This window comes from Heterodontus francisci, chromosome 2 (genome assembly GCF_036365525.1).
Source record: "Heterodontus francisci isolate sHetFra1 chromosome 2, sHetFra1.hap1, whole genome shotgun sequence".
Taxonomy (NCBI): domain Eukaryota; kingdom Metazoa; phylum Chordata; class Chondrichthyes; order Heterodontiformes; family Heterodontidae; genus Heterodontus; species Heterodontus francisci.
The window spans coordinates 92861570-92884777 of NC_090372.1; the positions used below are offsets into that span (position 1 = coordinate 92861570).

General features: G+C 40.8%; 1 protein-coding gene across 4 annotated transcripts in view; it reads left to right on the forward strand.

Moving 5' to 3' along the window:
• The window catches only part of igf2bp3 (insulin-like growth factor 2 mRNA binding protein 3), a 195778-nt gene that overhangs the window by 142262 nt on the left and 30308 nt on the right, over positions 1–23208 (forward strand). The window contains exons 11-12 of one of the 4 annotated variants that reach the window (XM_068008850.1): positions 15072–15137; positions 22939–23058. In XM_068008850.1, the coding sequence (XP_067864951.1) occupies positions 15072–15137; positions 22939–23058 (186 nt within the window). The remainder of the gene's footprint in view (positions 1–15071; positions 15138–22938; positions 23059–23208) is intronic. The other 3 variants (XM_068008851.1, XM_068008853.1, XM_068008852.1) reach the window with 3 other exon arrangements.

The window sequence follows — 23208 nt, forward strand, 5'->3', positions numbered from 1 at the left end:
TAGTGTACCTACACCCCAAGGGCTGCAGCAGTTCAAGAAGACAGTTCACCACCTCCTTCTCAAGGGCAATTAGGCATGGGTAATAAATGCTGGCCTAGCCAGCGACTCCCACATCCTTCGAACGAATAAAAAAAAATACATTATTTTTCCACGCAATGTGGGCAGTCTTTAAGTGATAGGGCTGCAATGGTAAACTCTTTTGAAAAAGCCTGGTATCCTAGTTTTTGAATTTTTCTACAAAGGCTAAGGAGTTATGATCAGTATATACCAGTGTGTCTGTAGTCATGGTGGACATGTAATTCAAAATTCTTAAGAGCTAGTAGAAAGCCCAGAGTTTCCTCTTCCACTGTTGAGTATCTCTTTTGATGTCAGTTTAGCTTTTTGGAAAAGTATTCCACTGGCCTTTCTATGTCTGATTCATCATCTGGACTGCACTGACCCCCAGGTCACTAGCATTAATTGCAACCTTGAAGGGCTTAGTGACATTTGGGGCAGCCAACACTGGTTTATTGATCAAAATGGCTTTCAGCCCCTCAAGATGCTTGGTAATCTCCTGATCACACTACCTTGGCTTGCTTTCTTTTGTAGCGAATCTCAGTGGGGCAGCTATAGTACTAAACTTTGGTACAAACTTGCAGTAGAGACCACTGATTCCCAAAAACCTCATGATTTTTTGTTTAGTCTTGGACACAGGGAACTCAATCAATGCTTGTTCTTTTGCTGTTGGCAACACTTGTCCTTGCCCTCCTATATGCCCAAGGTAGGTTATCTGCACTTCCGCAAATTCACTTTTGGCAAGGTTTATCACCCAATCAGCCGGCTGGAATTTTCAAAATAATGGCTTCTAGTTGTTGCAAGTGGTCCTTCCAAGTGTCACTATACCAGCGCATCAAGGTAAACCACACAGTTAGAAATGCTGACTACCACTTGGTTCATTAGCCTCTGGAAAGTTGCTGGGGCATTTTTTTTTTAAAGCCCAAATGGCATTACCCGGCATTGGAAAAGACTGTCTGTCTGTCTGATGAGACAAAGGCTGATATTTCTTTAGCTCAGGGTGTTAAAGGAAATTGCCAGTATCCCTTTAACAAGTTTATTTTGGTAAGAAGCCTGGCACTGCCAACTCTGTCAATACTGTCTTCCAACTGAGGAATTGGGTAAGAGTCTGCCTTTGTTATTGCATTAACCTTTCTGTAGTCTATGCAAAATCTAGTCGAACCATCTGGTTTTAGGCACTAACACAACTGGTGAGTTCCAGCTACTTTGGGTTCAATTAGGTGGTTTTTCCAGCATGTATTGGATTTCTGATTTCACTTGGGCCTGTTTCTCTGGGCCTAAGCAATAAGGATGCTGTTTTATAGGAGAGGATTCTTCTACATCCACATGCTGTATGGCTAAGCTTGTACATCCTCACTTATTCCTACAGTCTCCTTTTTTTAAATGCTAGGAATAGCCTTTTTAGGTCATCTTGTTGTTCTGCATCTCAATATGAAAGCATAGTGTCTAATCTCCCTAACATTTCAGTATTAGCTAACCGGATAGTAGGAGGTTCAATTTGAGAATTGTCTAGGCCTCCTTCTGCCCCATCCTCACTATCCCTTTAATCCTTCAATGTCCCTACTACCTGACATAACTGCGCTTGCTTATTCTCCTCCCGGCAGTGATATTTCAACATATTGATGTGACACAGTCGATTCTTTTTCCAGTAGTCTGGGGTGTCAATCAAATAATTTACTTTACCAATCCTTTTGACAACTCTACATGTTCCACTGAACTGTGCTTTCAGTGTTCTGACGAGTCGTATAATTAGGGCAGTTTAAACTGAACAGCGGGGGCAAGGGATCAAGTGAGGGAAGATGTGATAGTTTAAAGAGAGGAGAAGGCAAGAGAGCAAGATAGTAATAAGGATAATGATCAGGGTGTGACAGGAAGGGACAGTGTGTACAAACTCAAGAGTGAGCCAGCAGATCAGCTTAGAGCTTGTGAACTAACAGTCGGGGGAGGGTTCGGAACAGGTGAGATTTAGAAATCCAAAGAGAAAGGCCAAGGTATCGGAGCAGGATAGTGTTGGCAAAGACTAGCAGAATGAGACAAGAAGGGACAAAGTTAACGGAAATTGTACATCAGCAAATAAGGTCATTGAAGGCAATAGAAAAAAATGAAATTAAAGCTTCTATATCTGTGTGAAGCATCTGCAGTAAGATAGACTAACTAGTAGCACAAATCACCATCACAGGTACACGGTTACAAGTTGATCAAGGTTAGGAAATAAATATTCCAGGGTGAGCAATATTTCAGAAAGACAGATAGAATAGCAAAGGAGGAGGGGTAGCACTGATCGTAAAGGATGACATAAGGACATTCGTGAGAAAGGATCTGGCCTCAGAAGATCATGAAGTAGAATCAGTATGGGTGGAAATCAGAAATAGCAAGAATCAGACAACAGTGGTGGGAGTAGTTTATAGGCCCTCTAACAGTAGTTATACTGTTGGACAGCATTAAACAAGAAATTATTGGAGCTTGTAACAAAGGCAATGTAATAATTGTGGGGGACTGTAATCTTCATATAGACTGAGACAACGAAATTGGCAGGAGTGTTCTAGAAGATGAGTTTGTAGAATGCTTTTGGGACAGTTTCTTGGAGCAATATGTTGTGGAACCAACTAGGGATAAAGTTATCTTAGGTCTAATATTGTGTAATGAAGCAGGGTTAATAAGCAATGTCCTAGTAAAAGATCCACTGGGAAACAGTAGTCATAATGCCACGGAATTCCATGTTAAGTTTGAAAGTGACATGCTCCAATCACAAACAAGAATCTTAAACTTAAAGCCAATTATATAAGCATGAGGGGGAAAAAGGCTAAGGTAAATTGGGTAAATAGACTAAAAGGTATGGTGGTAAATGAATAGTGGGAAACCTTTAAAGAAACAATTCAGAATGATCAACAAAAATACATTCCTTTGAAAATCAAATACTCCGCCAGAAAGACCCATCCGTGGCTCACTCAGGAAGTTAAGGATAGTATTAAATTTTTTTAAAAGGCTTACAATGTTGAAACAAAGAGTAGCAAGTCTGAGAATTGGGAATGCCTTAGAAACCAGCAAAGGGCCACCAAAAAGTTGATAGAAAAGGAAAAAATAGAATGAGAGTAAACTAGCCAGTAGCACAAAAACAGATTGTAAGAGCTTTTATAAGTATATCAAAAGGAAAAGAGTAGCTAAAGTAAACGTTGGTCCTTTGGAAGCAGAGACAGGAGAAATCATCATGGGGATTGAGGAAATAGAGGCATTGAACAAATAGTTTGTGTCTGTCTTCACAGTAGAAGAGACAAGTTCCATACTAGGTATAGGCAGTAACTAGGGGCTAAAAAGAGCGAGGAAATTTCATAACCGCAGAGAAAAGGTATTGGAGAAACTTAAGGGACTAAAATCTGACATCTCGAGGACCTGATTGCCTACTTTCTAGAGTTCTAAAAGAAATAGCTACAGATATAGTGGATGCACTAGCTATCATTTTCCAAAAACTCCTTAGATTTGGGAATGGTCCCATCAGATTGGAAGTTGGCAAATGTTATACTGCTTTTCAAGAAAGGAAGGAGAGAGAAAATGGAACTACAGGCTAGTTAGCCTAACATCAGTCATTGGGAAAATGCTGGAATCTATGACTAAGGAAGTCTTAACAATGCACTTGGAAAAGCACAGTATGATTAGAACAAGTCAACGTGGTTTTACTAAAGGGAAATCCTGTTTGACAAATTTATTAGTTTTTTGAGGATGTAACTAGTAGGGTAGATAAAGGGGAACCAGTAGATGTTGTATACCTGGATTTCCAAAAGGCATTCGCTAAGGTGCCACCCAAAAGGTTAATAGGCAAGATACGGAGCGCAGAAAGTTAACATGCAGGAACACGAGCAATTAAGAAGGCAAAATTAAGAAGGCAAATGACATCTTGGCCTTCATTGCAAGGGGATTGGAGTACAGGAATAAGGAAGTATTGCTACAATTATACAGTGTTTTGGAGAGACCACATCTGGAACACTCTGCAGTTTTGGTCTCCACGTTTAAGAAAGGATATAATTGCATTGATGAGGGGGTTGTCCTATGATAGGCTAAGTGAATTGAGCCTGTATTCTGTAGAGTTTAGAAGAATGAGAGGTGATCCCATTGAAACATGTAAGATCCTAAAGGGGCTGGATAGGGTAGACACAGAGATTATTTCTACTGATCGAGGAATCTAAAACACCAGGGCACAGTCTCAGGATCAGGGGCCAATCGTTCAGGACTGAGATGAGCAGAAATTATTTCACTCAAAGGGTTGTGAATCTTTGGCATGCTCCATCATTGAATACATTTAAGGCTGAGATGGACAGAATTTTGGTGTCTCGGAATCAAGGGGCATGGTGAGCGGGCGGGAAAGTGGAGTTGAATCTTAAGATCCGCCATGATCGTATTGAATGGTGGAGCAGGCTCGATAGGCCATATGGTCTACACCTGCTCCTATTTCTTATGTTTTTGTGTTCTGTCCCACCAGCAGGACAGAGCCACAAGAGGTGGCGACATGGTGGTATACATTAGAGAGGGAGTTGCCCTGGGAGTCCTCAGCATTGACTCCGGACCCATGACGTCTCATGGCATCAGGTCAAACATGAACAAAGGTAATCTCTTGCTGATTACCAACTACCGCCCGCCCTCAGCTGATGAATCAGTACTCCTCCATGTTGAACACTGCTTGGACGAAGCACTGAGGGTGGAAAGGGCACAATGTACTCTGGGTGGGGGAGTTTAATGTCAGTCGCCAAGAGTGGCTCGATAGTGCCACTACTGACTGAGCTGACTGAGTCCTGAAGGACATAGCTGCCAGAGTGGGCCTGCGGCAGGTGGTGAGAGAACCAACAAGAGGGAAGTGCCTACTAGACCTTGTCCTTGCCAATCTTACTGTTGCAGATTGCTCTGTCCATGATATTATTGGTAGGAGTGACCGTACAATACTTGTGCAAACGAAGTTCTGTCTTCACATTGAGGATACCCTCCATGTTGTCTGCTACCGCCATGCTCAATGGGATAGATTCAGAACAGATCTGGCTGCTCAAAACTGGGCATCCATGAAGGGCTGTGGACCATCAGCAACAGCAGAATTGTATTCAGCCACAATCTAACCTCATGACCCGGCATATTCCTTTCTCTACCATTACCATCAAGCCAGGGGATCAACCCTGGTTCAATGAGGAGAGCAGGACATCCTGCTAGGAGCAGCACCAAGAATACCTAAAAATGAGGTGTCAACCTGGTGAAGATGCAACACAGGACTACTTGCATGCAAAATAGCAGAAGCAACATGCAATAGTCAGAGCTAAGCGATCCCACAACCAGTTGATCAGATCTAAGCTCTGCAGTCCTGCCACATCCAGTCGTAGGTGGTGATGGTGGACAATTAACAGGAGGAGGAGGCTCCACAAATATTCCCATCCTCAATGATGGGGGAGCCCAGCACATCACTGCAAAGGAAAAGGCTAAAGCAATCCCAACCATCTTCATCCAGAAGTGCCGAGTGGATGATCTGTATTGGCTGCCTCCTGAGGTCCCCCACATCACAGATGCCAGTCTTCAGCCAATTTGATTCACTCCACGTGATATCAAGAAACAGCTGAAGGCACTGGTTATTGCAGAGGCTAAGGCCCTGACAACATCCCGGCTGTAGTACTAAAGATTTGTGCTGCAGAACAGGCTACACCTCTAGCCAAGCTCTTCCACTACAGCTGCAATACTGGCACCTACCCACCAATGTGGAAAATTGTCCAGGTATGGCCTGTTCGCAAAAAGCAAGACAAATCCAACCTGGCCAATTATCCCACTATCAGTCTACACTCTATCATCAGTAAAGTGATGGAAGGTGTCGTCAACAGTGCTATCAAGCACCGTTTAAACAGCAATAACCTGCTCACCGAAACTCAGTTTGGGTTCCACCAGGGCCACTCAGCTCCTGACCTCTTTGCAGCCTTGGTTCAAACGTAGACATAAGAGCTGAACTGATGAGGTGAGAGCCTTTGATATTAAGGCAGCATTTGGCAGTGTGGCATCAAGGAGCCCTAGCCAAGTTGAAGTCAATGGGAATCAGGCAAGAAACTCTCCACTGGTTCGAGTCATACCTAGCATAAAGGAATTTGGCTGTGGTTATTGGAGGCCAATCATCTCTGCCCAGGGCATTGCTGCAGGAGTTCCTTAGGGAGTGTCCTAGGCCCAATCATCTTCAGCTGCTTCATCAATGACCTTCCCTCCATTATAAGGTCAGAAGTGCTGAGTGTACGAAGTTCAGTACCATTTGCAACTCCTCCGATACTGAAGCAGCAAGACCTGGACAATGTTTAGGCTTGGGCCTACGGTCACTACTACCAATAATGATAAGTGGCAAGTAACATTCGTGCAACATAAGTGCCAGGCAATTACTATTTCCAACAAGAGAGAATCTAACCATCTCTCCTTGACATTCAATGGCATCACGATCACAAAGTTCCACACCATCTACGTCGTGGGCTTACTATTGACCAGAAACTGAACTGGAGCAGCTATTTAAATGCTGTGGCTACAAGAGCAGGTCAGAGGCTGGGAATTCTGCAGCCAGAAGCTCACTTCCTGACCATCCCCCTCCCCCCAAAGCCTGTCCACCATCTACAAGGCACAAGTCAGAAGTGTGATGGAATACTTTCCAGTTGTCTGGATGAGTGCAGCTCCAGCAACACTCGGGAAGCTTGACACCATCTTGGACAAAGCAGCCTGCTTGATCGGCACCGCGTCCACTACCTTCAACATTCGCTCCCCTCCACCACCAATGCACAGTGGCAGCAGTGTGTACCATCTACAATTTGCTGCATTGCAGCAACTCACCAAGGCTCCTTCAACAGCACTTTCCAAACCCGCAACCTCTTCCAACTAGAAGGACAAAGGCAGCAGTCACATGGGAACACCACCACCTGCAAGTTCTCCTCCAAGGCACGCGCACTCCTGATTTGGAAGTAAATTGCTGTTCATTCACTGTCACTGGATCAAAATCCTGGAACTCCCTCGCTAACAACACTGTGGGTGTACCTGCAGCAGTTCAAGAAGGCAGCTCACCACCACCTTCTCGAGGGCAATTGGGGATGGGAAATAAATGCCGGCCTTGCCAGCGATGCCCTCAACCCATGAAACAAAGTTTTTAACAATTGCAGAGTTCTTCAGTTGGAGTGTCATTTTTCCAATGCTTGGTGTACACTTGGACACACACACTATCTTATGATTGGCCACTTATTGCCATTCTTACACAATGTGAGGCTTCCTTGCACTGCCATCCCTCTGCCGAACTGGCCAACTTAACATGTGGATAGTGTTGGCCTGAACACTATCAAACTTGTCTTATAGCTACCTCATTCCATTAGTGCCTTATCTCTTATGCTTAAGTAATCTATTTTTGCTGGCAACTACCTTCCTTTAAATACTCTCTTTAACTGACACATTTTGTTCCTACTAGCTCCTCCCCAATGCTGATGTACTCCTGCAGTTTCACAATCTTCAATTACCATCAACCTGTTTATCTCCATTAACCCAGAAAACACTGTCGCAGGTGCAAACATTTTAACTTTTATACTATCTCAATACTTTCTGGTGGTTGTGCATGCTTCAAGTTCTCTTGTGTAGGGCCAAACCAATTGCATCCCTTGATGTAAGTGTATATTTGACTAATGTCTGTGGTTTTCCCTGATCATGACTGATTAATTTCAACAGATCTCACAATCAGAATCCATATAGTAGTTCACATGGTGAGGACCATGTAGATTATTGGGGTACCTGCTTAAAAGTAGCAAATATAGCAAAATGTAATTCCAGTGCATGGGAATCATAACATAAAGTGGAGCTGGGATAGACCATTTGGTCCTTTTTGAACCTGCTCCACCATTCAACAAGATCATGCCTGATCATCTACCACATTTCCAGCTTTTCTGCACTATCCCCGTATCTCTTAATTCCCTTAGTACCTGTTAACCTCTCTCTCTATCTCTCAAATATTCTCAATGACTGAGCTCTTTGGGGTATAGAATGCCAAAGATTCACAACCCTTAGAATGAAGAAATTTCTTCTCATCTCAGTCCTAAATGGTTGCCCCCTTATTCTGAGACTGACCTGGTGTTCTAGATTTCCCTGAGAATCATTTCTCAGCATGTACTTAAAAAAAAAAATTGTGTTTCACTGAGATCACCTCTCATTCTTCTAAACTCCAATGAATATATGCCTAGTCTACTCAATCTCTCCTCATGGGACAATCCCGTCATCCCAAGAACCAGACTAGTGAACCTTTGCTGCACTAGGGCAACTATGTCCTTCCTTAGGTAAGGAGACTAAAACTTCACACAGTATCCAGATGTGGCATCACCAATGCCCTGCATAATTGTAGTAAGACTTCTTTACTCTTGTACTCCAATCCCTTTGTAACAAATGCTAAGGTAATATTTGCCTTCATAATTGCTTGCTGTATCTTCATGTTAACTTACAATGTATAAGGACACCCAGGTTCCTCCTGAATGCAAATGTTTCCCAGTTTCTTAACATTCTGCTTTTGTATTTTTTCTACCAATGTGGGTTACTTCACACCTCCGCATTGTATTCCATCTACCATTTTCTTGCCCACTTACCCAACCTGTCTATATACCTCTGCAGCCACCTTGCATCCTCTTCACTGCTTACTTCCCCACCTAACTTTGTATCATCAGCAAACTTGGATACGTTACACTCAGTCCCCTCATCTAAGCTATTAAAATATATTGTAAATAGCTGAGGCCATGTACTGATCCCTGAGGTACCCCCACTAGTTACAGCCTGCCAACCCAAAAAGTCTAATTTATTCCTACTGTTTTCTGTCCAGTAACCAATCCCCAATCCATGCTAATATATTTCCCCTAATTCAATGAGTCTTAATTTTGTGTAATAACCTTATCAAAATGCTTTTTGAAAATCCAAATATACCGCATCTACTGATTTCCACCACCACTCCCCATCCATCTTAGTAGTTACATCCTCAAAAAAAAACTGAGATTTGTCAAACACAATTTCCTTTTCATAAATCCATGATGCCTGTTTAATCATATGATTTTCCAAGTGCCCTGTTATCATGTGCCTACTATTGATAGGCTAATTGGCCTATAATATCCCCTTTTCTTTCTTACTCTTTTCTTAAATGGTGGGGTTATGTTTGCTACCTTCTAATCCTTGGGAACTGTTCCAGAGGCTGAGGAATTCTGGAAGATCAAAACCAATGCATCCTTTTTCTGCAGCTATTTCCTTTTAAATCTTAGGATGGAGATTGTTGGGTTCAGGGAATTTGTTGCCCATTACTTTCACTAGTACTATTTCTTTACTTCAAGTTTCGCATTATTGCTAGACCCTTGCTTTCCCAATATTTCTGGAATTTTTTTGTCTTCTACTGTGAAGGCCGATGCAAAGTACTTGACAAAGCCTTTGTCATTTCCTTATTCCCTATTTATAATTTCTCCTGTCTCTGCCTCTACATTGGGGAGACCAAACGCAGATTGGGTGACCACTTCACGGAACACCTCCACTCAGTCCAAAAACATGACTCCAAGCTTCCGGTTGCTTGCCATTTCAACACACCCCCTGCTCTCATGCCCACATATCTGTTCTGGGCTTGCTGCAGTGTTCCAGTGAACATCAACGACGAACAGCATCTCATTTATCGATTTTAGGCACGCTACGGTCTGCCAGACTGAACATTGAGTTCAATAATTTCACAGCATGACAGCACCCCCCTTTTTTGTTTTGCTTTCTTTATTTTTTTTTACCATGTGCATACCCACTTTTTTCATGTTTGTGCTTTAGGCCAGGGCTGTTCATTTTTCTGTCAACTAACACCCTCTCTGCACTAACTCTTTGTCTTTCAACACACCATTAACATACCATTTGCCTTTGCTCCATGACCTTCTGGTCAGTTATTCTGTGACCCTCTGTCCAATCATTCTGTGACCCTCTGTCCAATCAACACCTTGCCCTTTGTTATCTGTTACCCCACCCCTGCTTTATTTGCTCAATACCTATTAAATTACATACCTATTTGGGTGGCACAGTGGCGTAGTGGTTAGCACCGCAGCCTCACAGCTCCAGCGACCCGGGTTCGATTCTGGGTACTGCCTGAGCGGAGTTTGCAAGTTCTCCCTGTGACAGCGTGGGTTTTCACCAGGTGCTCCAGTTTCCTCCCACAGCCAAAGACATGCAGGTGATGGGTAAATTGGCCATTGTAAATTGTCCCTAGTGTAGGTAGGTGGTAGGGAATATGGGATTACTGTAGGGTTAGTATAAATGGGTGGTTGTTGGTCGGCACAGACTCGGTGGGCCGAAGGGCCTGTTTCAGTGCTGTATCTCTAAAATAAATAAATAATACATTTCTAACATTTGCCAGTTCTGATGAAGGGTCACTGACCTGAAACGTTAACTCAGCTTCTCTCTCCACGGATGCTGCCAGACTTGCTGAGTATTTCCAGCATTTCTTGTTTTTATCTCTGATTATACCTATTACTACCACATTCCTTTTCATTCCCCCCACTTGAATGGCCTGCTGGACTGTGGTACGATAAAGTCAGTTTGCCCGTCCACCCTGAAGTCCTTGTTCTCCACACAAGTATCACGTACCGTGTTGGTCAAAGTCTAGGGCCGAGGCTCCTCCATCACTACATCCTGGATCCTCTTACCTGTCTGACTCTCAGTCACAGCCTCCTGTCCCTGACCATTGACCAACTCAAGTTCAACTTAACCAAAGGGGTGTGATTGTTTTCTGGAACAAAGTGTGCAGGTAACTCTTTTCTCCCCACCCCCCCCCCCCCCCCCCCCCCCAACACCTTGGTGCCCTGCAATGTCTGCACCTCAGACTGCAGCTCAATAACTTTGAGCCCAAGTTCCTCGAGCTGCAAATATTTATTGCAATTGTGTTTGCCCAGGGTTGCAATACGCTCCACAAACTCCCACATGCGACATTTAGGGCACACCACCTGCCCTGCCATGTCAATTTAAGCTTTGATTGATTGAGTTAGTTAGTTTTAATTGAGTGGGTTATTTTGGTTTTAGTAATTGATTTGGTTTAAGTTACTAATCTAGTAAAGTAATAGCAAGTTACAATTTCCTAGCTTAGAGACAAAAGAAAAACACTCACCAGCTATGTGCACCAAATTCCCAACTTTAGATTCCGTTAAGGAAGCATTCTTTCACAACCACTCTGATAGAAAATCTAGAACTAGGGGCACAGTTTAAAAATAAAGGATCTCCTATTTAAGACGAAAATGAGGAGGAATTTCTTCTGAGAGTCATTAATCTTTAGAATTCTCTTCTCTGTGGAGACTGGGTATATATTCGAGGCTGAGTTAGATAGATTTTTGATCTAAAGGGGTGTCAAGGGTTATGAGGGGCAGTCAGGAAAGTGGAGTTACAGCCACAATCAGATCAGCCATGATCTTATTGAATAGCGGAGCAGGTTTGAGGAGCCAAATGGCCGCCTGCTCCTATTTCGTATGATCTTAAATGCTGTTTACTTATATAGAGCTTGGGACACTCACCTATGTTAAGACTGCTAACTCAGCTTTTTGCTACAGTAATTAACACTTGTTCAGGCAACCACTTTCAGATGATTGACAGACTGCAGTTTTGATTAACTAGATATCTTCACTAGCTTGCAGTTTCTTCTGCAGTTTTTAAAGTTCTAAGTAAAATGCTGCATGTTGAGCTAAATTTCAGCTTGAGAAATACTTAGCAGAGAATTCCCAGTTGCACCAAATTCCTGACTTTAGCACGCTATCAACAAAGCACTGCCATGACCATGATGTGCTCCATATTCTCCTCCATGTGCATGTGGCAAGAGAGTCGGTGCGTCGGTAAACCATTTTGTAGCCCATTCATCTTAAGATATGTTAGGGTCTCCCAGTTTACTCGATGTGTTTACCAACACATCTTTATAAATTCTACTGTGTCTTCAGAGAGTTTTGTAGCAATCTGACTTTTATATTTATTTTACTCCCTGTGTCCTGCAAAAGATGGATAATGGGGCTACCTTGACCAAATCTTTTTCCAGTATGCTTGCTCTACAGTTAACTGAATTCTTCTGGTTAAGTCCCTCATCACATTCCTATATGTAATGCTGAACCAAATGTCTATCCTCATCCCTGTATCAGCACATTGATCCAGACAGTGGGGTCTTGATATCCCAAGTAACAAGGTTACACACCCTCTGATGTAGGGTCAGTCTTTTGAACTACTGTTAAACTTTGATGGTATATACTAATTAAGTGCCCCTGTTTAACTGGCTTCATGGGAAAACTTGGGCTGCTTTGCATGCTGTTAGTAACTGGGCATCACAGGAATATCAGGAGCCTGTACCCTGCAACCAGTCTTTTGTGTCATGTGAGGTGAGCTGAGCTCACCAGTGCTACAGCATTTTTGGATTGGTTTGACTCCACAGAATTTTTGCCCAATTTTGAGTCACCATTGACTTTTTTTTCCTGAGCTTAATTGGTGTCGTATTCCTATTGAAATCATTTCCCAGCAAGAAACAGCGCCAGTGCAGACGATCCTATTTCTTTTGCACTTGATCCCAAGTCGTATTCTAGCCAAAGCTTGGTCAATGATACGTTGACCCAATGATGCAGCGTCTGAAGGTACTCTGAAAGTATTGATCATCCTGCACTAAGTGTGGTCCTACCAATGTTAGGATACCCCATTCTCTTGATTATTTTAATCAAGTTCATCATTTCTTAAGACTGGGCATAGCAATGTAAATTCCTTACATTTGGTACCCTATCATAGGCCACTGTTGTATCTTGTTAGGTTTGATCTTTACAGTTAGTACTTAGACCAGCAATTCATGCTATGCACAGTTGAGATCTTTGATTTACCCCAATGGCTTTTGACACTGGCGCATCTCTTGGTTGTTGGGTCTTTGCATTAATGCCAGACTGTGTAGATGCCATTCAATTGCTGAATCTTGGTCTGCTTCAGAGTCTTACCGACAGGAGGTAAGTCCTGATATTGGGACCGAATGTGAGTCCCGGAATTGCACCGGCCTCTTAATTAGCTACTGCCGTGGGCGGTGGGCTGACTTTCCACGCTGCCAGCCCAATCGGAGGGTCTGCAGCTTTGACAGCATCAAGAGAAGTGGCCGCTGCTGAAGCTGCAAGAACAACGAGAGGGCACCTCCATTTTGGCTGGCAGCCAAATGGTTGTCAGTTTGAGCCTTTAATTATACAAATTGACTGTATGCTTCCAGCCAGCGCGTGGCAGAGCCGCTGCTGTTCCACAACTGGTAAAATGGCCCTGTGGCGGGACTATGCAGTGTCGTCTTAATCACAGAATCCTTTTCATTTTCAGTCATAATTTCCAAATGTTCTATAGTTTTATGACTCATTTCCTATAGATATTATGTAAAGTTTTTGACACCAGTGAAGGATTTGCTAGATGCAAAATTCTGGTTTAGCCGACAGTTAGCTCCTTATGTATTATTTAGATTTGAGGGTACAGCCACCAAATCAAACGACAAAAATATTTTATTTTTCTCTGTGGGTAATTTCCAGTTGTCTCCATTCTGACTATTTTCCCATAAAGATATTTGATCTTGCATGAACAATTTGGGGGTTCTAGTTGTAAATGCACACTATTGCAAGGTCAATTAACTATTAGCTTAATGCAAGAATAATCTAAAATATATATATATTTAAAGCCATTGGCGTGAAAGGTCTCCTTTGTAATCTCACATTTTCTCAACAAATTGAAGTCAGCTTATAGAATATAAAGAGTAGCATAATTAAGCATTATTACTCTTTAAGACTCCGTAAACTACTTATTTTGAAACTGTTCATTGCTTGCATTTAAGATCCTATAAATACTTCACTGTAATTGACTCATTTCAACATTTTACCTCTTGTTATGATATTGCCATAATCAGGGCTTAGTATATGTAAATAATGTATTGCATAGTTTTGTATTGGCAGCATGGGATTGCATTTTATTTGAAGTGAAACTTCTACCTGGGTCTGTTCTGATACCAAAACCAATTTGTCATCTTCAATTTGGATTATATTGAACATTAGAAATGGAGTGTGTGTCAAATTCGAGCATTTATTCTATATGCAGTGCAGCTAGGGTATTTGATCATCCAAATTTGGCCTGGACCTTCTACTTGGTTGCTTGATTTTTTTTCTTTTTCCCGCACATTTTGCCCAAAATTGAGGAATTTTAAGCGCAAATTACTTTCAGCACAACTTGAGTTTCTGCTATTATTTCCACTAATTTAAAAATATTGCACCAGAAGTCAGCCACACCCACAGGCTGAACTAATCACCATTCGGACTTTCTGTTAATAGGCTCATATCCAGCATTTGAAGAAGCTCCAAAAATTAAGCTGGTTCTTTTGGGTGCAAGGACACTCGTAGGAATGTTTTAAAAGCTTTCTAATTTACTGAAACTGACTACTGTAGCTCAATATAACTCGGAATGTTTCAGTATATCTTGAGATCTTCAGTAATCTAAAATCTGTTTACTCAAAGGTGGTGGATTGACACTGATTTAGAAAACTTTATTTTTTGTGATAAACCTATTTTCAACTGCATCAACCAAACTGCACCTAGTTGCCACTCAATTCTTTTTTAAATTCCTTGATAAATTATGTTTTAAAATGCTAGATTGCACTGGTTCATTTTGGCGATGGGCAGATTAGTTTGAGGGAGGATAAAGCAATTTTCAAAATGGCACTTTACCAATTTACATGCAAAGTGGAAACAACCCCATTGTCTGTATGCTTTGTTCCTTTTTAATATCTAATTTCTGCTGTAAAATTCAACATTCGACTGTATTTTTGTGTACTAATTACATAATGTCCTTATGTGGTTGTACTTTCTATTTCATTTTGGCTGTTAAGCTTTTGATAATTAACATGAACATGTAAAATTTCTATTTTGCCACTGTTCTCAGTTTGGCAACTGCAATTGAAAGCAGATCTGAAATTCTGAGCAGAAACTGAAGTTACTTAAACGTCAATTTTCTTTGTGATTTAGAGCTATCCAAATTTCTGTGATGTGTATGAGGTATCGAGCATTGCTTCAGGGGGCCAGCAACTAGCTGTAAGTGACTATTTTTAGTCTGCTATGCACAGCACCATTTGCCTGACCTGCTTTCTGGCTGAAGTAGTAAATATGGAACTATCTTGTTTTTAAAAAAAAAAAGTTGCTTAAATAGAACTGATTTTGGCATTGTAGGTTTATTGAAGTATAATGTCAAGAGAAAAGATTTGAAGCTCACTTGTCCCTAATGTTTAACCTGCGCAGTCCCGCTTTAGTAATCTAATATACCTATTTACAGTGGTCACACTAAGATTATCCTAAAACAGTTTGCAAAATGAGGAGCAATTATCTGATCTCCTTTTATCTAATTACCATTAGATTTCAATAAAGGAAGGGGAGAAAAAGCCTCATCAGTCAGATATCGCTGGAGCGGGACATCTCCTCTCACTGGACTTTTTCTGCACCCTTCAGCCCATTTGTTTGGCATCATAACTTGCTGGAAGTGCAAGCTGATAAATAGTGTGACAGGGCAACTGGGGCCAACAGTGTTTCTCCTTAACCAAAGAGTTTTAAACATTGAGAAAGGAACAGAGGAACAATTGAAAAGGAGATGAATTAGAGACAAACCAGTACAGAGAGCAATGGAGATTGGATTGAGTGAGAGGGAAAAGGCAAAGGAAAAGAGTTTTTTTTTTAAATTGCCAATTTTAGATCATCAAGAATTTACCATCTGAAAGAATGCGACTCGACAGTTTAAATGCTTCAATTTCTGGGCCAGAGTGGTTGATTGGCACCTCATTATCAATTATCACTTAGTTAAAAGGTACTTCCTGCTTTTAGTCACCGCACTTGACATTCTGTAAGTTGAACAAGGAATTGGGGCTGGATTTTGTGACAGCAGTGGGGCTCACGGCGCCGGGCTGAAAAGGCAGGGTATTCCACCTCAGCCTTTCTGAACACCCCACCCCCCCACTTCCCGGCACAATGTTGCATTGTTTCGGCATTTAAGTGGCTGGTGTCAGGATCCTGCCTTCAAGAGCTGCAGCCAATCACAGGGCTGGCAACTCATTGGTATTGGCAACACCACTGGGAGCGGTGGCCACTGCCAGTACTGCAGAGGCCTTAACCCAGGCCCAGCACTGGAGACCCAGACCTCAGGTAAGTGAGGCAGGGTTGCTCGGGCCAGTCCAGAAGGCCTGGCAAGAAGGGCAGAAGGGAGGATGGGTATGAAGCCTTTTCAAGGATTCATCTGAAAATACCACCTCATATCAATCATACAAGTTGACTTTCCCATTATAATTACCATCATCTTTGTTTGACATGCCTTCTGTTCCTAATCCCTACTTCAAATACCAGGCAAGCTACTATCCTGATCTGCTAATGGCAGAAAAATTTTAAAAGCTTAATCTGAATTGCTTTCTGCTAAACATTGAAGACCTTGTTGTGGAATATGCTTTTAGAAGAAAATCTGGGTTTCATCCTGTAATGCCATGATATATATGGTTAAATCACTTCACTCAAACGTTGGGTCTGAAACAGCAAATTCAAAGCAAAGCAGCTGTGATGCTTGAAAATGAATTAAAGCATAAACAATAGGACCATCTACTTTGAAACCTTTTTTAACGCTTTCTTGGGATTTTGGCTGAGATCTCAAAAAAAAAATTTAAAGAACAAAGCCAACTTTTTAAAGGCAAGGGTGTCACCAGCTCAACATGGTTTTGAACAGTAGCCAATTTTTATTGGAGATAATATAAGTGTACTTTAAAATTGAATACCGTAGTTGTACCATCAGTTTTTTGCATTTTTTTTTTTGAAACTTGTAGGATGAACTAAATGCAGATGAACAGCAAAAATGTTATGGAAAGTGTTTGACATTACGGAAGCTACTGCTGATTAAATTATTTTGCAAGGCACTGCCATCATCTTCAGGCTTCAGTAAGAGGCAAGATGTCACCACCTGTGAGCCAAGTTTCAAAGTTGGAATACCTATAATCATTTACAGAATTGGATGCTCGAGTAAATGGACATTTTGGAGGGAAATGGAGAGGGACAGATGTCTGTTGACCAACTGTCGCTAGTCCTCTAGGGCAGTGATGGGTGGGGTGAGCTGCACAGGAAGATTAACCTAAGCTAGATACCTTGTTGGAAGTTTGGTGACAGAAAAGCATAGGGCAGTTGGGAGTGCCACCCGTAAGGAGCTGTGGGGACTGGTGCCTTAATGGGATCTTTGGCGAATTCCAAAGCGGCACAGACATTAGCTGTGGGCTTATTCAAGAGGGTTTCAAGGCAAAGTTGGCAGCATAGTTGAAAAGAATATTCGTGATGAGTTGGGTTAGGGATAAGATGTCTTTGGATGCTATATGTTATAGGAAAGGGTATTGTCGACACAGCATGCGGAAAGGAAGAAAATCAAGATGCTAGGATAAAGATTTGGTTAAAGAGGATGATTTTGAATTGTTTTCAAAACCAGGAGGGAGGTGGCAAGGTGAAGGAGTTGGATAGAATTCTAGAGGAATCGTGAGCCCCAGCATAAATTATCTAGGAGGGTAGGGAAAAAGCGTGCATTCAAGTTATACAGAGGTGTTACGACCGACTGCTCCAGTCAAAGCCCCCAACAAAATATACAATTCTGATTATGGTGGGAGAAAAATGCACTGTTAATTCAATCCTGTCCCTCCACAGATTGTCTAACATATCATTTTACTAACTTTCCAAATTAAAGACCCAACCAAATTGTACCATTTATTCACCCTCCCGAGTGAGGCTAACCAAACCAGGTGAATTTAAATCAACAAATTAACTGTTTAATTAGAAAAACTAAATGCTTAAACACTGCGAAGTTATAAACAACATTTAAAATAAAAAAAATTAGAGCCCTTGCAGATTTACGCTCCTGCTGGATGTGGAACAGTCCAGTGTTGCTTGAAGTCCTCACAGCCATCTGAAGGGGGAAAAAATGGTTCTTCAACAGTAGAGTAATCTGTAGTCTAATTCAGAAGTTGAAATTGTTGCTCCTTGTGCAATGATGAATTTTAACAATTAACAACTTGCAAACACTTTTTAATCAATTTGGCTTGAGAATTTTTTTTGAAGGATAAAAGATTGGCACAGTCTAACTTCCTTTCCTTCAGTTTAAATTATCAGAGATCTCTGTTTTGGCTTTTTTTTTAAGAATTTTGAGAATAATAAACAAATTCTCTTCCTTCAGTTTAAATGGTCTGTTTCTCCTTTCAGGTGCTCACACACAACTGTCTGTCTGTTTTTCTGAGTTAGAACAGTCTGTTTCCACTATAAGCCAGTTCAAAATTAAATTGTAACAATGTATCTCTCGATGCTCAGTCCGAGTGGCTGTATCCAAGGCAACTAGGATGCACCCTTTGAAGCTGGTTGATTTCCTCTCTATAGTTGTGTCCAACGGCAACCAAAATGCACTTTCTCGGTAACCCCTGAGGCTTGCTTGTTCTTAAACCAGTGCTGATCCTTTGCTGTCTTAAAGACACACCACATACTTCCCAGAGAAAAAAAAAGACGGGATCATGACATAAGTTATACAGAAGTGAAACTGGATGCGTTGTCCTAATCATTTAAATGACTGAAAACTGTTGTATCTATGTCCTGTTTTTTGGGGAGAGAAGAGAAGCATCAAACCTGAATTAAATGCATCTTTGCATGACACTACCAATGGCATGGATGGTGGATTTTTAAATTGCTTGAATTCTTTTAGAGCTGGAGTAGTGTGTTTGAAATGCATGTAAAATGAGAGCAAATTGGGACATAATCATTTTTACCATATAAGCAGTCATTAAAAATTGCTTAGTTGAAACAGGAAATTGGAGATCAAGGAATTTTTTTGAAAACAAAAATCTGTTGCATAAATATCTGGGCTAAATGTTTACTCATGAAAAAGATTTAATTTAAGTTCTTTTCCTATTGATTTCCCAAGTTCTTTCTGATCAAACTGCTTTCTCAATTCTAGAATCCTAGAATGGTTACTGCGCAGGAGGTGGCCATTTGGCCCATTGTGTCCTTGCTGGCTCTCTGCAAGAGCTACTCACCTAGACCCACTCCCCTGCCTTTTTCCCCTTAACCCTGCAAATGTTTTCTCTTCAGATAATTATTCAGTTCTGTTTTGAAGGCTTCAATTGAATCTGCCTCCACCACACTCTCAGGCATTGCATTCTAGATCCTAACCACTCACTACCTTTTTTTAAAAAAAAACGTTTTTCCTCATGTGTTTGCCAATCACCTTAAATTGATGTCCACTGGTTCTGGATCCTTCAACCAATGAGAACAGTTTCTCCCCATCTACTCTGTTCAGACCCCTCATGATTTTGAACACATCTATCAAATCTCTTGATCTTTTCTTCAACATATCCACGTAACTAAGTTCCTCATCCCTGGAATCATTTTTGTGAATCTTTTCTGCACCCTCTAATGCTTTTGCATCCTTCCAAAATTGGTTCCCAGAACTAGGCACAATACTCCAGTTGAGGCTGAACCAATGTTTTATACAAGTTTATCATGAACATCCTTGTTTTTGTACTCTGTGTGTCCCTGTTTAAAAGCCCAGGATCCCATGTGTTTTGTCAACCTGCCCTGCAACCTTCAGTGATTTGTGCACATATACCCCCAGGTCCACCTGCTCCTGCACCCCCTTTAGAATTGTGCCCTTTAATTTATATTGTCTCTTCTCGTTATTCCTACCACAATGGATCACTTCACACTTTTCTGCATTGCATCAGCCTGTTTATGTCCTCTTAAAGTTTATCACTATCCACCTCGCAGTTCACAATACTTCCTAGTTTTGTGTCATCCACAAATTTTGAAATTGTACTCTGTACACCCAAGTCTAGGACATTAATGTATATCGTGAAAAGCAGGGGTCTCGACACTGACCCCTAGGGAGAACCCCACTTTATAAATCATCCTCCAGTCTGAAAAGCAACTGTTCACAACTACTGTTTCCTGCCACTCAGCCAATTATGTATCCATTGCTGCTACTGTCCGTTTTATTCTATGGGCACTAATTTTGCTGACAAACCTATTATGTGGTACTTTATCAAAGGCATTTTGGAAGTCCATGTACATCACATCAACCACATTATCCTCATTCTGTTACTTCATTGAAAAACTCAAGCAAGTTAAACATTATTTGCCCTTCACAACTTTGTGCTGACAGCCCTTAATTAATCCACATCTGTTCAAGTGACAATTTTGTCTGCGATTATCATTTCTAAAAGCTTTCCCACCACTGAGGTTAAACTGACTGACCTGTAGTTGTTGGGCTTGTCCTTGGATCTTTTTCTTTTTGATCAGGGGTGTAACATTTGGAATTTTCCAATCCTCTGGCACCACACCTGTATCTAAGGATATTGCTGTATCTTGAATCCACTCATACTTGCCAATTCACAAGATTTCCCAAAATATGATTTTTGCAAGTCAAGGTTCTGTTTGCCTCTTTCAGCTGCACATGGAGAAAGCATCTAGTTTTGTCTGTTGTAGTATCACATCTCTTCAATTCATCATAAAAAGATACAAGGAAAAACCTTTCATAGTGCCTTTAACAGCCTCAGGATGTCTCAAAGCACCAATAAACTTAATGGAGATGTAATCACTGTTGCGAAGTAGTGCAGCAGCCAATTTGCATGTAGTAAGGTCCCACAACGGGAATAAAATAATTGCCAGATTCTGTTTTTGGTGGTATTCATTGAGGAAGAAATGCTAATCAGGACACTGGGAGAAATCCACTGTTCTTCTCTGAATAGTACTATAGGATCTTTCACACCCATCTGAGCGGGCAGATGAGACCTGGGTTTAACATCACATCTAAGAGTTTGCTATAGTTGAAATTTAGTTTTGCTTCTCAGTCTAGGTAGACAGCCACCAACCTCCTTACCTGGAATTAGGTCTGTCCAAGGTCTCCTTAACCTTTTATATCTCAGCTATGTTTTATTTCACTGCCTCTTATTGTGATGTGTACTCTAACAATAACACTAGCTTTAGCTAATTCAAAATTAGTAATCTTCCAACCACCAGAGTTGGAATCCCTTGTTAAGGGATTCAAATTTTAAAACTTTCATACTAAATTTATAATTTCATTTTTCACTTCATAATTTTGTTTCAAATAAGCGTGTACTTATTTTATTGAGTTTGAGTAATACTGAATTAATTCTTCCCCCATTTTCTTTTCTTAAAAAAAATCTTTAAGCTAAACCAGACCATATTTCAAAATGATGAATGGGCACTCGATTTGTACCTTCTGAAAATGTTACACAACTTAATTAGTTTAATTTCAATGCAGTTTCAAGTAAAAGATCCTAGAATTCCCTTTCTACCACAGTTGCGGAAGCATCATCATTCCCAAGTTTTGCAGTGGTTTAAGGAGATGCTCCACCACCTCAGGACAATTCTGGATGGGCAATAAGTACAACATTGCCATCACCTCTCACATCCTGGGGATTTTTTTTTAAAATCCCTGGGAAACTTTTTAAAAAAAAAAATATGAAAACAAAAAATCTTAGTCACAGTGTATATTACATAAACATTGAAGAAATTTGATTAGCTGCCTCTTCACTTTAACTAGCAACAATGCATCAGTTGTAATTGGTGCAAGATCTGGGGTATGTTTTGCTCCTCAACGTTATCAGCACTTTAACCTTCTATGCAGGGTTGCAAAGATGATAAAACGACTTCTGTACTGAGCTCCCAGCTTTGTATTGATAATATCTGCTTTCCTGTAGGTCTGTTGAAGTCTAATTCAAAAGCTGAATAAAAGACTGTCTTCAGTCTGAATTGGCCTCCAATAGATCTAACATGCATAGTGGGAGCAAATGACAATTTACAGCAACATTTGTCTTCCCTTTTTTTATTTTTAGAAGTTTCATTACATCTGGGATTTGATGCTCAGTTCTATGCATTTGTAAGCATGCTTTTATGTTGCTGACTTACTCGTGAAGTACTTAGTGGACCAGAACAGAAACCTGTTCCCTCATTCTCTTCACAGTTGGCTAACAGCAGTTGGTTACAATTTTTTTTTAGGCTAAAGAAAGAAGGCAGGCTTGCATTTATATAGTGACTTTCATGATGTTGGGATGTCACAAAGTGAATTAAATACTTTAAAAGTATAGTCATTGTTTGTTTGTAATGTAGGACACACAATGGTAATAATGCTGTTAGAGCTTCCAAATCTAGATAGGACTAAATCTAGATAGGACTAATTTATACCCATTACTTTGGCTATTGAAGTTGTCCATTTTTAAAAAAAAAAAGTGCTGAGTCATGCTGTAATATTGGTTTTGTATGGCCAGGTTTTAACTATGCATTGGGGGGAGTGGAGAAGAGAGAGAGAATTGTGTCGAGGTTGATGAAAGGGAAGCATTAAGCACTTGCTTGGCATAGGCCAACTTCAGGGGCAACTCATTCGGGCAGCATTTCTTTTCCCAGCAAACATCTCAACCGAGTTTGAAGGACAAAAATCTATACACTTGGGTGTTGACTAGATGTTTTTTTCTGGGTGATGCAATCCGATGTAGTTGTATCAGGTTCTACGTATGAATCTGTTGGCTACTATTTCTGTATAGAATTTAAGCAATCGGATTCCACACAAGGAAGTAGGATTTTCTTTGGGTTTAGTGCAGTTCAGCCCAAATTAATAATGTAGTTCAAGTTTACCACCTCAAAGTTAGCAGAAGGGAGAAAGCAAATTGCAAAGAATAACTTCAGATGAATTGTTTCTTGGCCAGTACCAAGACATGGAATAATGTATATATCTAGTTTAAAAAAAAAATTATGATCTGAGAAGCTTGTTCATAAACTATATTAGTCATGTTGCATGTACATAATGACTCTATATTAATTGCAGCAGCAGTCAGAATCTGAAACGGTTCATGTCTTCATCCCTGCCCTGGCTGTAGGTGCAATTATTGGCAAGAAGGGGCAACACATCAAACAACTCTCTCGCTATGCAGCAGCTTCCATTAAGGTAACTATTACATTCTATTGGCATTTGTGTAACAAACCACTGTAAAAATTGAGATATTCAACATAGCAATTTGCAATCATTTTGGAAATGCTTGCAGATTTTTTTTCAGCAGTTGAATGCTTAATTGATAGACAAGTGTTCAATTTTTTT